At 59.0% G+C, this 15,181-nt stretch overlaps 2 protein-coding genes across 2 annotated transcripts in view; one reads left to right on the forward strand and one right to left on the reverse strand.

Annotated features, from left to right (window-relative positions):
* The window catches only part of IL16 (interleukin 16), a 63,688-nt gene extending 59,299 nt beyond the window's left edge, over positions 1-4,389 (forward strand). Inside the window, exons 15-19 of the mRNA XM_054589045.1 lie at positions 444-603; positions 2,317-2,418; positions 3,444-3,702; positions 3,908-4,030; positions 4,137-4,389. Coding sequence (XP_054445020.1) covers positions 444-603; positions 2,317-2,418; positions 3,444-3,702; positions 3,908-4,030; positions 4,137-4,330 — 838 coding nt within the window. The 3' untranslated portion in view covers positions 4,331-4,389. The remainder of the gene's footprint in view (positions 1-443; positions 604-2,316; positions 2,419-3,443; positions 3,703-3,907; positions 4,031-4,136) is intronic.
* Positions 4,390-4,516: 127 nt separating this feature from the next.
* On the reverse strand, positions 4,517-12,653 carry STARD5 (StAR related lipid transfer domain containing 5). The gene is made up of 7 exons (XM_054589032.1): positions 12,505-12,653; positions 11,880-11,929; positions 11,401-11,533; positions 8,827-8,944; positions 8,117-8,210; positions 5,081-5,212; positions 4,517-4,902 (listed from the first exon to the last, which is right to left on the reverse strand). Exons 1-7 carry the CDS (start codon positions 12,601-12,603, stop codon positions 4,851-4,853), a joined length of 678 nt encoding a protein of 225 aa, XP_054445007.1. The 5' UTR covers positions 12,604-12,653; the 3' UTR covers positions 4,517-4,850.
* Positions 12,654-15,181: the final 2,528 nt, after the last annotated feature.

The following is a 15,181-nucleotide window of genomic DNA, read 5'->3' on the forward strand; positions in this document are numbered from 1 at the left end:
GCACCGGGGGGGCCCCGTCCCAGCATGTTCTGCCGGTCAGAGTGGGGGCCCCATCACCGAGAGCACCGTTTCACACAAAACATGCAGTGAACCTACAGAAACCGCCAGGTGCCAAAGCAAGTTCAACAGGGAGAGGAGGGCCATTTGCTGGCTAGGTGGGCACCCTGCGTAGCCAGTGGGTGCTGACAGCACCCGGGGAGGAGCAGGGGGATGTGTGGGGACTTGCGGGCAGACACGCCAAGACCTCAAGCTGCACCGCCACAGGCCCACAGACAAGGCCCCCCGAGCCCTGCCCTGTTTCCGCGCCGTCGCGGGCGGGGCGGGGGCGGGGGGCGCCGCCCAGGAGGCAGGGGCGTGCGCAGTGCCCTGCCTGGACTGGAGTGACGCGCAGGCACGACAGAGCGACGCTGTGACTCAGGCCTGTCCTGCTCCTCCCACGACAGCCTCTCGGAGCTGAGAGAATACACGGAGGGTCTCGGCGAGCCCACAGAAGCCACCGGCGGAGCCCCCACGTCCAGCCAGTCGGTCATCTCCCTGCTGAGCTCGGAGGAGTTGAAGCAGCTCATTGAGGAAGTGAAGGTTCTGGATGAAGCGACGTTAAAGGTGGGTTTCTTTCATAAACATTTACCGGGACCAAGGCCTTGCTAACAGCAATGTGGTCACCTTGTTAGGCCACAGGGGAAGCAGCTTGAGTTGCCCCAGGCTCCTGGTGGCTGGTGGTGCTGCCTGGGGTGGAGGGAACAGCGTCACGGGACCGCAGTGAGATCTCCCACGGGGAAGGAGCTTTGTAGCTTATAAAAGCTTTCAGTCACTGGCTCATTGCAGCCTTTGGTTTTATCAATGAGAAAAGGTGAGGCCTGTGCTGCAGAGCCTGAGCTGCAAACCCCTCCCCCGCTGCCGCCGGTGCCACCGTTTCCTGTCCCGCAGGCCACCTTTCTGAGTGTCTGCAGGGAGGCGCTGCTTTGTCAGCCAGAGCCTGAGCCTCAGCCTGAGCCCTCACCTGGGACTTACCCTGCAGAGAGGTGACTGATCCCAGGGCCCCAGTCATTCTGAAAGTCCCACTTCCCACACTCTGAACACAGCGCGGAGGCGTGAGAGGAAGTGGCCGTGTGGAGCCAGGCCGCTGGGCTCCGATGAGCACAGGCTGTGGGGGCCGCGCGCCTCCCAGCTGCCTGGGTCTGCACTCGCGGGGACACCGACCAGGCTGGGACGGGAGCTCTACTCCCAGGTCAAGAGCCTGGTGAGCCGGAACGCAGGGCGCCCTGGGGGGGCGACCCCTCCGCTGCCCCCGGGCACGCCCCACAGAGGCTGCGTGAACTGCCAAGGCTGTCCTGACGGGCCTCTCGCAGGGCAGCGGGCTGCTCCTCGGGGAAAGCTGGGAGCCGTGGGCCCGGGCCCGGCGGCGGAGGGACAGGCGGTGAGGCCCACTGACCCTCAGCAGCCTGCGACCTGGGGAGTTCCCATCAGAGGGTCCCAGAGCCGGGGCATGCAGGTGAGACGATCTCTGGGCACCAAGGTGCACACAAGCAGCCAAGCCCCACCTGGACCTGCCAGGGTGTTTCACCTGGGTCACGTGGTGATCTTTAAGGACAGTGTTCCATGACAAACATGGATTCTGGGTTTTTCTTTTTGAACGGAAACCACCTGCCGGCACCGGATCTGCCTTTGTGCGCAGCGGCCGGTCCTCTCGGGCCGCAGGCCCTGTGTGTCCACAGTCTCTGTGGCTCCCGTCTCGCCTCTGCCCCTCTTGCTTGCTGACGTGGCCTGCCCGGCCCCGCATGCACATGCAGCCCCCGGCAGAGGGTAGACAGACCTCTGACTTACCGCTGAGGGGCTGTCCCGGCGCCGCGGCGTGGGGCTGGGGGCGCGTGCGCGTCTCAGCAGGCCGCGTGTCAGTGGGCAGGCCTGGGCACATGTGCGCAGGGGCAAGAAGGGACAGCCAGCTTCCATAGAACAACTCTGCCCCCTGGGCCTGCTGATGCCAAGTCCCAGGCTGCAACGGCAGAGCTGCAGTGCCCAACGTGCTGGGGTTTCCAGGTGACTTCGTGACGCCCACCCTACGCGAGCACGTGTGGGTGGGGGATGCAGGGAAGGCTACACGTGTGGCTTTACACATGTGGTTCTTTCTCCTGAGCTTCTCACAACTCCAGAGTGTGTGGCCCTTCCTTCACAGACAGTAACGCTGGCTCGAGGAGGTGACGTGAACGAGGGCACAGACAAGCTGGGCTTGACACTGGGTCGGGCTGACGTTAACACTTGTTAAATTGTTCGCGCTGCTGCACGAAAGTGGTTTTCACTGTTTATGTCCTTCTGCAGCAACTGGACAGTATCCACGTCACCGTCTTGCACAAGGAGGAGGGAGCTGGCCTTGGCTTCAGCTTGGCCGGGGGCTCCGATCTAGAGAACAAGGTGATCACGGTGAGTGGCCCGGGGACGGGGCCCGGGGGGGGGCACCCACTAGCCAGGGAGGAGCCTTGTGTGGGACGAGAGGAGCGTGGGACACCAGGCCACTGGCGGGTGCTCAGGGCGGGCTCCTCAAGGGGAGCGGGCGGAGCCCACCCCTGCCCAGCAGCGCATGAACGTCGCTTCCGTGACAGTGTTCACCCCTCATCCCGATCCTTCATCAACCAAAACGGCCTCTGGGCCTGCGCACCAGGGGCCGCGACCTCCGGGCCTGTCGCGGACCGGGCCGCACGGCAGGAGGTGAGCTTGAATATGCTGCGCCTGAATATCCCGAAACCGCCCCCCACACCCCAGTCCCTGGGAAGACTGTCTTCCACGAAACTGGCCCCGGTGCCAGGAAGGCGGGGGACTGCAGCCACACACGACACCCCAGGGAATCCGAGTCCCGTGTGAGGTCGAGAAGTCACAGGTGTCTCGGCCTCGCCCTGAAGCTGCTCACTCGGCGTCCCGTCCTCTGGGAGCACCGACCAGACAGACGGGCGACGGGCGACCCCGGGGCCTTGGGGAGGGCAGGGCAGCCGGGCCTGTGGCTGTGGCCGCGAGGCGCGTCACAGGGGGGTGGCCAGCCCCAGACCGGCGGCTGCATCCTGGGTCTGCCCGTGGCGGGGGCGGGGCGCTGACCGGGGCCGGTGTGGAGCATCTCGGGGCCGGTGGAGAGGGCCCCGCCGGGGAGGACGCTGCCCAGGGAGCGCGGGGACCGCGGAGGGACGGTGACGGCTGCAGCTGGGTGCTCACTCTGGGTTGCAGTCACAGAGTCTAAGCCACGGGGGCTGGGCAGCCCTGGGGGCCGCCTGCCCACAGCCGTCGCGGCCTCTGCGCACGTGGAGGCAGACGGAGCGCTGGCCCCTGCTTGGGACACAGTGGTCTCAGTTTCTTTGGCCTGAGAGCCCTGCCTGTTGGACTAACCAGGTCAGACCCTCCAGCGAGGCCCTCGATCCGACGCGGGCGGTTCCTGGGCCCTGACTCCCTCGGCTTCTCAGGTTCACAGAGTGTTCCCCAACGGCCTGGCCTCCCAAGAGGGGACTATTCAGAAGGGCAACGAGGTTCTTTCCATCAACGGCAAATCCCTCAAAGGGGCCACCCACAACGATGCACTGGCCATCCTCCGCCAAGCTCGGGACCCCAGGCAAGCAGTGATCGTCACCAGGAAGCCAACGCTGGAGGCCACGCCTGACCTGAGCTCCTCCGCGGACTCTGCGGCCTCAGCCACTGGGGCCAGCGATGCCGCCACGGAATCCAGTAAGTTCTCCCTGCGCCGCCGAAGCCCAGGGACCACGTCGCCCGTGCCCCCACGGGGCGGCTCAGCCGTGCGTGTTGTCCGAGGCGCACGTCTGCACTGGGACGTGCGCGAGCTCAGCAGCGGCAGCTGCGCGGCTCTCTGAGCCCAGGGTGCGGGGCCTGAGGAGGGGCGCCTCCCGAACAAAGCCCATCTCCTCCTCCGCAGCAGAGGCCACCGTCCACACGGTGACACTGGAGAAGACCTCGGCAGGGCTGGGCTTCAGCCTGGAAGGAGGGAAGGGCTCCCTGCACGGGGACAAGCCCCTCACCGTTAACCGGATTTTCAAAGGTACGCCGTGGGCCTGGGTCTTTCCCTTCTCCCAGTAGCAGGCAGGGGGCGCTCTCCTTGTTCTCCTGTCACCTGCATACACCGTATCTCCTTGTCCCTCCTCCAGGGGCAGCCTCAGGACAGCCTGAGACAGTCCAGCCGGGAGACGAGATCCTCCAGCTGGCCGGCACGGCCGTGCAGGGCCTCACGCGCTTCGAAGCCTGGAATGTCATCAAAGCGCTACCCGATGGACCAGTCGCGGTTCTCATCAGGAGGAAAAGCCCGCAGTCTGAGGGGGCCCCCGCCGGAGGGAACCCCTAGGCAGAGCGCAGACACCAGAGCCAACGGCACACGAATTCTCAGGGTCACTGCCAGCCCCACTCCGTGGCTGCTGCCCAGGTCTGGACCTTCTGGGACAGCACCCAGCCAGAGGGTTGTCCCAGTGGCGAGGGCGGAGTCACAGTGGGGTGGCCGATACAAACCATGGACTATGTACAGACAGAGCGCAATGCTAACACTGTGGTGCTGTAAATAAAGTGAATGTATTGCAATCTGATGTGAAATCCATGCCCTGCTCCGCAAACTTTCCAAGCATTAGAACCATGGGATGAGCCACCCAAACAGCCACATTGGTTTTGTCAGGCATGTGCAGTGTGGCCGACAGGGCTCGGAGGGGCAGCGTTGGCTGGAGCCACTCAAAGTCTTCGGGCTGGAACCTCGGGCAGGCCACATGCTCACACAGCTGGTGGCTGACACGCACAGGACCTCTCCTTATGGCCTGGGCTTCCTCACCACACAAGTGTCCCCGGAAAGGTCAGAGCTGGGGGTCCCGCGGGCCTCGTCACTGGAACAGCACCACGTCCCCTGTGCCCTCGGTCGGAGCTGGCATGAGTCTGCCCAGGGGGGAAGGGAAGGGAAGGAATCACCGGGCTGTTCTGGAAAATACCATCTATCACACAAAACACACACACGGCTGCTGTGGGCCGCAGAGATGCACCTAGGCTAGGCGGGCCCCGCGGTGGGGCACGCAGCCCGGAGGGCGGCTGGCACACAGAGCGCAGCGGCACTGACCTCAGCGCTTTCTGGAGGTTGGCAAAGAACCCGGCCATGCTGCGCGGGAAGAAGGCGTCCACCACGCTCTGCGGAAGGAGACCGCTCAGGTCCGTCTGGAAGAAGGCCACCACCCTGGTCTTGTCGGGCTCCCTGTGTGGTGGCAGCAGAGTGGGGTTATGTGTCTGCAGAGGAACTGGGGCCCAGCGGGGGGCAGGCCAGGAGCAGCCAGCCAAGAGAGATGGCAGGGGCACAGGGATGTCGCCGCCCGGGGGTCCCCTCTGGAGACTCCACGGTGGTGCCGGGCCGGCAGCAGGCAGCCGCCACTGCCTCCCGCCCAGGAAGAGTGTGAATTCCCTGCCTCTGGTTCGGCCGCCAAGGTCTCTCTAGGGGGACCCTGGGAGCTCCCAGGGCAGTACTTCTGCAAGGTCTGGGGAGTCCTGGGGGTTCCTGACACCCTTGCGAGGGGGTCTGCGAATGCAAAACACCTCTCAGAGCAGCACGGAGAGGCAACCTGCCTCCTTCACTCTCCCTCTCCGGCGGGTATGCGGGCGTTTTCCAGACGCCGCACGACGGGCACGGCCCACTGAACGAGGACGCGGGCGTCCCTGAGCCTGGCGCTGCGGTGCCTGGCGACACCGAACAGTGGCGCCCCTTCCCCTGCTCTTTGTTTGGAAAAATAGTTATTTTTTTCATAAAGATATCTGTTAATATGTAATTTGTTACTTAAAATTTTTTTAAATTTCCTATTTTTATTTTCAAGCACAACAAATATTGAGGGATAAAAACTCTTTAAAGCCCTGAAAAATATTTGAAAGTGTCATTTTTTTACACACCCATAACAAACTCTCAGAAAAAGAAACTAGGAAAACAATCACATTTGCAACTGCAAGAATACAATACTGAACAAATTTAACCCAAGAAATGAAACACATGTACTTGGAAAATTACAATACATTGAAAAAAGGAACTAAAGAAGATAAAAACAAATGGAACCATATACTGTGCTCATGGGTAAAATAATTAAAATCATTAAAATGTCCATATTACCACAAACAATCTATATGCTTGACGCAATTCCTTTCAACATACCAATGGCCTATTTCACAGGACTAGAACGAATATTCCAAAAATTTATACAGAACCACAAAGACCCGGAGAAGCCACAGCAATCTTGAGAAAAAAGAACCAAGTTGGATGTATCACACTACCTGATATTAAACTATACTACAAGGCCATCGTCATCAAAACAGCATGGTATTGGCATAAAAACAGACACACAGACCAATAGAATAGAGAGTCCAGAAATAAACCTACACCTTTATGGTCAACTAATATTTAGCAATGAAAGCAAGAACGTACAGTGGTGCAAAGACAGTCTGTTCAGCGAGAACAGCTGGCTTAGAGGAATGGGACAGACAGTGTGGGCTCGTCTGAAGGGGCTTGGGTGAGGGCCAGATGCCCAGGGAAGGTGGAGGTGGCACACAGAGGGACCCTAGGCCACCACGTGACAGCCTCATGTTCAGAGCAGTCAGGGTGGGAAACCACCGGCCCAACTCAGATTCAGCGAGGGGCATGCCTGGGGGGAGAGAGGACACAGCTTGCTCAGGACAAGGGGTCCTCCCTCTCACAACCCTCCTGACGGCCAGAACAACAAAGGGGTGGGCTCGGTGGAGCCCATTTGGCACTTTACCGGAACACGTCACCAGCATGAGAGCATCGCCAGGAGCCCCAGGTAGCACCGCACCTGCGCCATCAGATGTTCGCTGACATCATGTGGCTCAGCAGCTTGGATGGGAGGCCCTGTAGAATGCTGTCCCTCCTGAGGCCCGGGGCTCGGCAGGTGCACCAGGCAGGGTGCCCCGTGGTGCTCCTGTCGGCGCTGCACAGAGCGTGACCCCAGGGGCAGGGGCTTCCTCACACCGCAAAGCCTTGGCACCACGCAGACTCCGCCCCCACCTGCCCTACGCTGGGCCCCCGGCAATCTGCTCCCTCAACCCAGGCCCACTCACACCCTCATCTCTCTCAGCAGCGTCCTTTCTGGCCAGGAGAAACTTTGCTCAGTGACCGTGCTATCCCCAGGGTGAGCAGTGGGCGTCACACACAGGCCAGGCCAAGGGTCCTGCGTGCACATCATGCACAGAGGGGGCACGAGAGGGTTCTGGGAGGAGGTGTGGGGCCGGGACCATAGCGCCCACGCCATGTGTTCTGAAGATCAGCGAGATCGCACACGTGGAGCACCTGGGTTCCCTCGCGGGCGCCGAGCAAGGGCTGGACCACGGCGCTGTGCTGCTGCCTCTGCAGCAGACTCCCCACCCGGGGGAGCGCCCCGACTCCAGCACACGCCCCTCTCCACGCCGCCCTGCCTCACCCGGCCCCTGCTCTCTGACCCCTCCTGCCCGCATTCATTATAGCACTGAGCCCGAATGCCACACGCGTATCTGCTCAACGCTCCCCGAGGGCCTTCTCTTCACTGTGCCCAAGTCCTAACAGGCCCACGAACCGCCTGGGTGAGGTGTCTGCTGCCTCGTCAACCAAACCTACCTCTCCCACAGCCCGCGCTGACCCCACAGCCGCCACGCGTTCCCTAAACGCGCCACACTCGTCCCACCTTAGTGACTTCAGACCTGCCCGTCCCTCTGCCAGGAACAGGTAGCAGCTTTCCGTATCAACTTGGGTGGTACCTTGGGTAAGCTAGAGACCCTCAGGTTATCACTATACAGAAACGTCCTGGTAAAAACATGGCCATGAGCTGTGAGAACATGGGGACAGAACCCTGCACAAATCCCTCCCTGTCTCCGAGCCTCAGCTTCCTCCTCTGCTAAGTGGCACCGTGACTTGTACCCAGCTTGCCTGGGGCCGGAGGAAGGACTCCTATGCGGCAACGAGGGCAACGCCGCCCGCGCCCTTTCCCATCGCTCACTGAGGCGGATGTGGCGGGGCCTGGCAGTGTCGGGGCCTACGGCGCTGCGAGGCGAGGCAAGCCCTGTGCCCGCCGAGCGGAATTCCACCCGAGCCACTGTCCGCGCTAGGTCGCCCCCCACCCCCCGTCCTTACCCTGGCACAGGCTCACAGAAGCAGCCGCAAGGATGGTTCCGTCCTCTCACGTAGCCCGGCTTCGGCGGGCACAGCGGGTGCTCCAGGTGAGCAGCTGGAAGACAGGGCAAACGTTCAGAAAGCCGTGACGTCAGGGCCGCACCCGCCCCCCGGAGCCCGAGCAGCCAGCCAGGGGGCCCTGTTACTGTGCCCTGAGCCCCCAGTGTCCGTCCCCCCTGCCCGTACACATGCAGCAAAGAACAGCAGAGAGAACACTGCAGAATCATGACCTCAGGGGCCGGGAGGAGGGACCGCGCAGTTCTCAGCCGGCAGAGGTGTGAGGCGTGAAGGCACTGCCCTCTGCCCCACGGGGGAGACTCGGAGGTGGCGCCGGGCCTGCCGCACTCAGAAGGGGGCAGCCGCCCTCTGGCCCTGCCCTCAGGAAGCCACCCCCGTGGGCTCGGGATCGCTGCACGCCAAGGTTCTGAGAAGCCAAACGGAAGCTCCCGCGTGTGGGCCAAAGGCGGGCTCAGCAGAACAAATGGGGCGCTGACCACCCCTGCAACTTAGAGACGATGAGCCTGGGGACCACGGTGTCTCCGAGCGCCACAGCACAGCACCCCCAACAGCACAAGGCAAGCTGCGGGCCCGGGCCGGGCGGCCGTGAGCGGCGCCCTGCGGACGGAGCCCAGCGCCCGCCGAGGCCCCGCACCCCCTCGGCCGGCACTCACCGTTGGAGCTGACGGTCCCGTCCTCGTACGTCCGGACCAGCACCAAGTCCACGAAGTCTCGGGGAGAAATGATCTTCATGGCGGCCGAGGGGGTGGCCGTTCTGGTGACGCACAATGTCTGTCGGGGCCAAGGGAAGTCCTGCTGTGTCAACTTGGTAATGTTATCTTAATACAATTAAAATCATACCTCAATCTAGGCTTTTTTTCAGTACTTAAAGAGTTTTACTGGCTACAAAAAATACATGAGTTTTAAAAATTCAGTTTTAATTTACCTACATACTTACGGTGCAGGGTGATGTATTTTAAAAATAAATGTATTAGAATAAAATTTGGCAGGTTACATAGAGTAAAAATTTGAGTTCCAGGCAAAAAAACAAAACAAAACAAAAACGGTATAGCATTTCTGAGTAAGGAAAACTTGCCGCTGGTTGTGAAAGTGAACACTGGTAATAAAATTTCACTTTATTTTAGACACATCTGAAAGAATGATGTCCTGTCTCGTTCCAAATTGCCAGATGTGTTACATGTTAAAAATGACAGACTTGGGAATTGATGGTGAAAACTTCAGGTGCCATCTCAGTGCCAGCTGCCAGGCAGAAGTGTGGGGATGGTGTATAAACTCTCAGAAACCCGTTGGAGCTGGGCGAGCACCAAGCCTGAAGTCTGGCCCCACCCCCCCCCCCGCCAGGACTGCAGGGCCGGGCCGGGGCCGCCAGGGATGAGGGCCCAGGGCAGCCTGGCTCGAGGGTCCCACACAGTGAAGGAGAGAAGCCCCGCACACCGCCCACCTAACCCACGGGCACATCAGCCAGGGCAGCGAGGACAGCGGGCACCTGCGTGGAGCTGCGTGTAGGCCAGCTGTGTGCAGGCCGCAGGCTTCGGGAAGTGGGTGGTTTCCAAGGAGCAACGAGGGAACTGGGGGCCTCCAGGAGCAGGCAGCTTTCGGCGCCCGCTCCACACCTACAGCCCTGCGACCCCGGGTGCGTCTCCACGCCTCCCGGAAGCCGCTCCCCTCGCCCCCCGAGGGCTTCCGCTGAACTGCTGGGAGCAGGAGCCCAGTGTAAAAGGACGCAGTAAGGGACAGTGCTTTCTACTGTGGTCACAACTGCGGCGCCTCAGCCACCCTCGTTCCCGTGTCCTTGGCCTTCTCTCAGGCCCTACCTCTCTAAATGCGCCGAGAACATGCAGCCACTTTTACCTTCAAGAACGTTCTACACACAGCCATTTTGTTATTACATTTATATTGCATCTAAAGGGCATCAACCCATGTTCTGACTTCAAGCATCTGAATATAATTATCTGCAAACTGTCTTTATAATTTTTTGGTCTCTCTGTCCTGTTAATTCACCTAAACGTTTTTACCTAAATGTGTTCTCTTTTTAAAACTTAGATAAATTTATGTGAAAAAGAAGCTACTTAACTGCTGAAAATGGGGGGAAAAAGTCACCTGGCACAAATTAAAAGAAATTGGAACACACATAGACAAGAAATTGTTAGATTCTAACTTCAGTTCTGAGTCCGAGGGCAGCTGTTTTGTGATGGTAAGAGTGGCAAACGTCAGACAGACGTCAAACACACCAGCCTGCACCTGAGACTCCCCTTCAGGTTCCATGAGAGTCTGATGGATAAAGACCTGCAAGGGGTGGCCTCCTTGTGTGATTCCATTTCAGCCTGGACTGTTGCACCCACTCTTCGGGAAACCCTGTGATAATAAATGGAGTGACATGTGAACTGTCGGTCACTACTACGAACAGCCGGGTCTCACTGGCTGACCAGTAAAGAACCATCACTTGAGGTTTCATATCATCTGTGTAAATAACCAAGAAGAGCCAAGCCTACAAACGTCAAAATGAAGACAGCATTTTCAAATCGGACAGGTTGGCAAGTATTTCCCTGAAGCAACCTCCTTACTAATTTTGGCCGTGACTTTTTCCCCTTAACCACAGGGAACAAAATGAGGTGAATTCTGAAGGCTACAGCGGACCCCAGGACGGGGCCGTCTGGATCTGCTCTGCTGCGGTGCCCAGCGGTCCCACGTGCCTGCTTCAACTCACACTGACAGTGACAGAAATTAAAAACGATGAGCCATTTGTTTCCTTCAAGGAGGCACTTTTCAAATGCTCTCTGGCCACATGGCGCCCGCAGCTCCTACTGAACAGCAATATAGAACATTCCCAGAAAGTTCTAACCAGCGGTGCGAGCCTCCCTGACACATATCTCGCCAGCGGAGAGACTCCCACCCAGAAGCTGCGGCCCAGCAAAGACGCAGCTGGCAGGCGATTCCGGCTCTTTGGCCCAGACTCTCTCAGGTGCTATCACGGCCCCATCGAGGGGGTGATTCAAACTAGAGCCCCCAGGTCAACCCCAGGCCTTGCCCCCGCGCGTGGCCTCAGGGCCCGCCGTCACCGTGCACGCGCTGCTGCCGCTGCTCGGTGCTCCCCGCTCCGAGTCGCCCTGTTCCGACCTGAGCCTGGGCCCAGGCTGGGCCCCGGGGCTCGCCTTGCAGAAAGGTGCCACAAAACCCCTCCAGAAGGGTCAAGTTGCTTGGGGCTAACAGTGTTTGGAAAGACTTACGTCAGTGATGCTCTCAATAACTTCAAAACTGGTCACATTCTCATCCCACTTTTCTCGAAGGCTCCCAACAAGAGGCTTCACCAAGTCCCACACGTTTTTCTGTGTCCCGTTCACGATGCCTTCTCCTCGGTACCTGCAGCACAACAAGGAACCTGAACCCAGGGCGTCCGCTACCACACCTGTGTATCCTGGGACCACCTGTGTGACCAGCCGGCAGGCCGGTCACTGCTCTGTGGGGCAGCCTTGCAGAAGGGGCTCAGCTGACCGCTCCCCTGCCCAGGCCTGCGGAAATGGATGGCAAGCTTTCACAAGAATCGAGTTTGCTGGAAATGATTTCGTTAACAACGGAAGTTTTTCTGGAAGGGAATCGGCGCGCTGACTACAGGGTGCTGGGACGTCTGGAGTCTCCCAGGAAGGACCCCAGGGCCGTCGGGAGGGGCGCGGCGCCTCCGACAGCGTAGAGCTGGGCAAGCACTTACAGGTTCCCTGGAAACTCCACAGACGGCCTCCAGGAAACTGTAACTCCGTTCTGTCAAGAGGCAAAGAACCATAGGACTTTAGAGCAAGAAGGGCGCTGGGACATGACGGGGCCCACTCCTGCTCTGCGGGAGGGGTCTCGCCTCCAGGGATGCAGTTCTCCAGGGAGACCCAACTGACGCAGGACAGAGTGGGCTGATCCAGGACGCGACAGGGAAAGGGTCTTAACTGGCTGCCCCCAAGAGCTCTGGCTGGTTTTCAATCACCTTAAAAGCCACCATTTCACTTCCTTGAGCAACTGAGGTCCATTTGTTAAAAATCAGAACTGCCAAGTAAGAAAACTGTCCCCCTGCCACCCTCTCCGAAGGCAGAGGGCGGGGCTCACCCTGCGAGGGCAGGTTCCAGTCAGGTGACCTTAGACAAATCAATGAAGGCAGAAAGCAGAGGCTCAGCTCCAGCTTCAAGCACAATGACCCGGTACTGTGTTTCAGGGAACCCCTCCCTGCCCCCGACATCTCACGCCAGCGCCTGGGACGCGAGTGCACGACGACGGAGCGCGGAAGGGGTGAGGACCCGGCCCCAAGGAGCAAAGGCCCCGCGACCCTTCCCGCCCAGCTCCGCACTCACGCCTTCCCGACAGATCTTCCAGCCCGACTCATCTCGCCGGTACTGGAGCATCTTCTGGGCCACCGCCTCGCCCTTCTCTGCCGCCAGCGCGGGGTCCATTGCACCCAGGGCTGCGCGAGGCCGCTGGGCACTGCGCTGGGAGGCCCGAAACCTAGACCTGGGCGGAGCGCGGAACCACGCCCCGAGTTGCGCTCCTGCCCCGGGATTGGCCCAGGCCCTCAGGCGGGCCCCGCCCTGTCCTGAGATTGGCAGGGCAAGAGGTGGGACGGTTCCGCGGGACACATCACCCCAGGGCGAGTCCAGGAAAGCCGGGCTCCGCCCACGTGGCTCTGGGAGGGGCCCTGGGGCCGAACGGGCGAAGTGGGGCCGCGGGCAGGAGACCCTGCAAGAGCTCGGTAGAGAGCCAAACATTCTTAGGGGCCAAGAAAGAAGAGGCCAGCAAGTGAACCCCATTTTAAAAAGTAAACACATCAAAGATCATAAAAAGCCGGATAACGCTCTCAGAGAACAATCGGGCATATTTTAACTAACAGTAAATTTTCTTAATGTACAAAGTGTTCTTACAAATGAGGACATTTCGAACAACCCAAAGGGCCAAAAGAATGCATCAGGCATGAACACATCCTTCGCACACAGCTTAATCCATGGCTAATAAAGGGTACAGCACCTTCCTCCTGGCTGGGGCATTACGATTCCCTGATAGAATGGGGCGGCCCTTTGTACACCCATCTGATGAGCAAACAGGAAGAGACCTGTTACTGCCCAGCCGGTGCACAGAGACAACTGTTGTTTTTACGCGCTGTGGGTGAGCGTAGGACTTTAACTTGCTAAGAGAAAAATAACATATATTAAAGTTAGAACTTGTTTTTTTCACCTAGCAACTCCTGCACAGAGGCATGTAAGGCTGGTCTTGCTCCTGGACACACGGAGTGTCCAGGGCCTGCACAGGCTTACGGGGCACCCGCTTAGCGGAGCGTCCTCTGCACAGGCGCAGCCAGGGGAAGCGGGGGCACAGCGGCGGCTCCACACAGTACAGGGCCGTCTCCCAGCGGCAGCAGGCAGGAGCCGGCTAATCTAAGCAAGAGCCATTTACTCCCCACGAATGGAATCAATGGTATGCAGAACCTCACTTTAAAAATTACCACATTTTCTAAATGCTCCTGAAGAAACCAAATGTTTACATGTGTGCTGGCAGGGAACGCTATCCACAATATCCATCTCAAGTGCAAAACGTGAACCGCAGGCGCTCTGCGATGCAGAGAAGCTGCCAGTGCTCCGCCGGGCTGCCTGGCTTGAGGCTCAGCGCCACCACCTGCCAGCTGCGACCCTGAGGAACAGCTGCCCCCTAGGCCTTAGTGTCCTCAGGTGGGAGACGAGGCAAATCACAGCACTCGCTGGTATGGTCAGCGTACGGGTCGAAGGATTCAACCAATAGCCACCAGAATGCTGCTAGCACACAATGAACATGTAGTATCACATATATATTATGTATGTAACTTGAAAGATAACTAGAGATGTGCTCATGTTTTTATGTATGTGTCTGTGTGTATATATATTTTTAGAACACTCACTTCCAGAAAGGTATAGAATAAAAAGTATAGAAAGGTAGGGCAAAGGACATTTCTCTATCATTTTGTATCAAAATGTACCATTTAATTAATTTAATTGCTAACATGCAGGAGTTTTTAAATTAAAAAAAAAAAAAAACCTCTGTAAAAAGGTAGGATATTTCTATAAAGCTGCAGCTCTAGATCCTGTCCGACTGGGGCCTATGAGAATTTCATTTGGGGAGAAAACACTATGACAACGAACCTGAGGAAAAGTCAGGTTAGAGAAGGTCACTTTTGTGAAGACATCAGAATTTAACACGTTTTTATGCTTAGCAGGATTAAGCGTGGATTTAACATTTTCTCAGCACTGTAAGAGCCTTTGCCAGAAAACGAGATGCTCTCGGCACGGGACGCGCCTGGGGAAGCGCCTGAGGAAGCGCACCCGTCACTGCCGAGGCCAGGGTGACCGGCGGCCCGGGGGCAGGAAGGGCAGCAGGCTGGAGCCGGCCGGACGGAACTGCCCACAGCCGCACAGCACTCTGTCCTGCGGTCTGCCCCTGGCCACAGCTCAGAGGCCCAGGAGGGCTGCCTGGGCCGTGAGGCCTCCGCTGATGGGGCCCTCCCACGAGGCCTGGAGCAGACCGAGGAGCCTGAAGTGGGCGGACGCGGGAAGGGGTCTGGCCACCAAGGGGGTGGGCCCAGGGTCCAAGCGCCCCCGTCGAGAAAGCTCTGCCCCGGAGGGTTTGTGACCTGCCTAGGCACGGGGGCGATGCTGCACGCACCCTGGCGCAGTCAGCTCCCACAGGTGCTGGAGGAGCTGGGTCTCCGTGCGCGTCTGCATTTACTCACTCTTCCCTGAGCAACAGCTAATGGTTCCTCAGCACGTTCCTTGCCAGTCACCTGTAAGCACCTGACCCGTACTGTGCCATCCACCCCTCCCAGACAGAGACTGCACGCCGCACTTCACGGGCTAGGACGCCGAGGCTCACAGAGGCAGCTGAGGCCACAGGAGTAGGGAGCGGCAGAGCCGGGGCACACCCCTTCTATTCCACGCGTCTGCTCATGTCCTCTCTTGACTCTTACTTCTTCCAAGGAAATACAGCGTTTACCATGAAATGGGCAGAGTA

The sequence above is a fragment of the Pteronotus mesoamericanus genome, unplaced genomic scaffold, assembly GCF_021234165.1.
Source record: "Pteronotus mesoamericanus isolate MK-2021 breed Mesoamerican mustached bat unplaced genomic scaffold, CSHL_Meso_final contig_1242, whole genome shotgun sequence".
Lineage (NCBI taxonomy): Eukaryota > Metazoa > Chordata > Mammalia > Chiroptera > Mormoopidae > Pteronotus > Pteronotus mesoamericanus.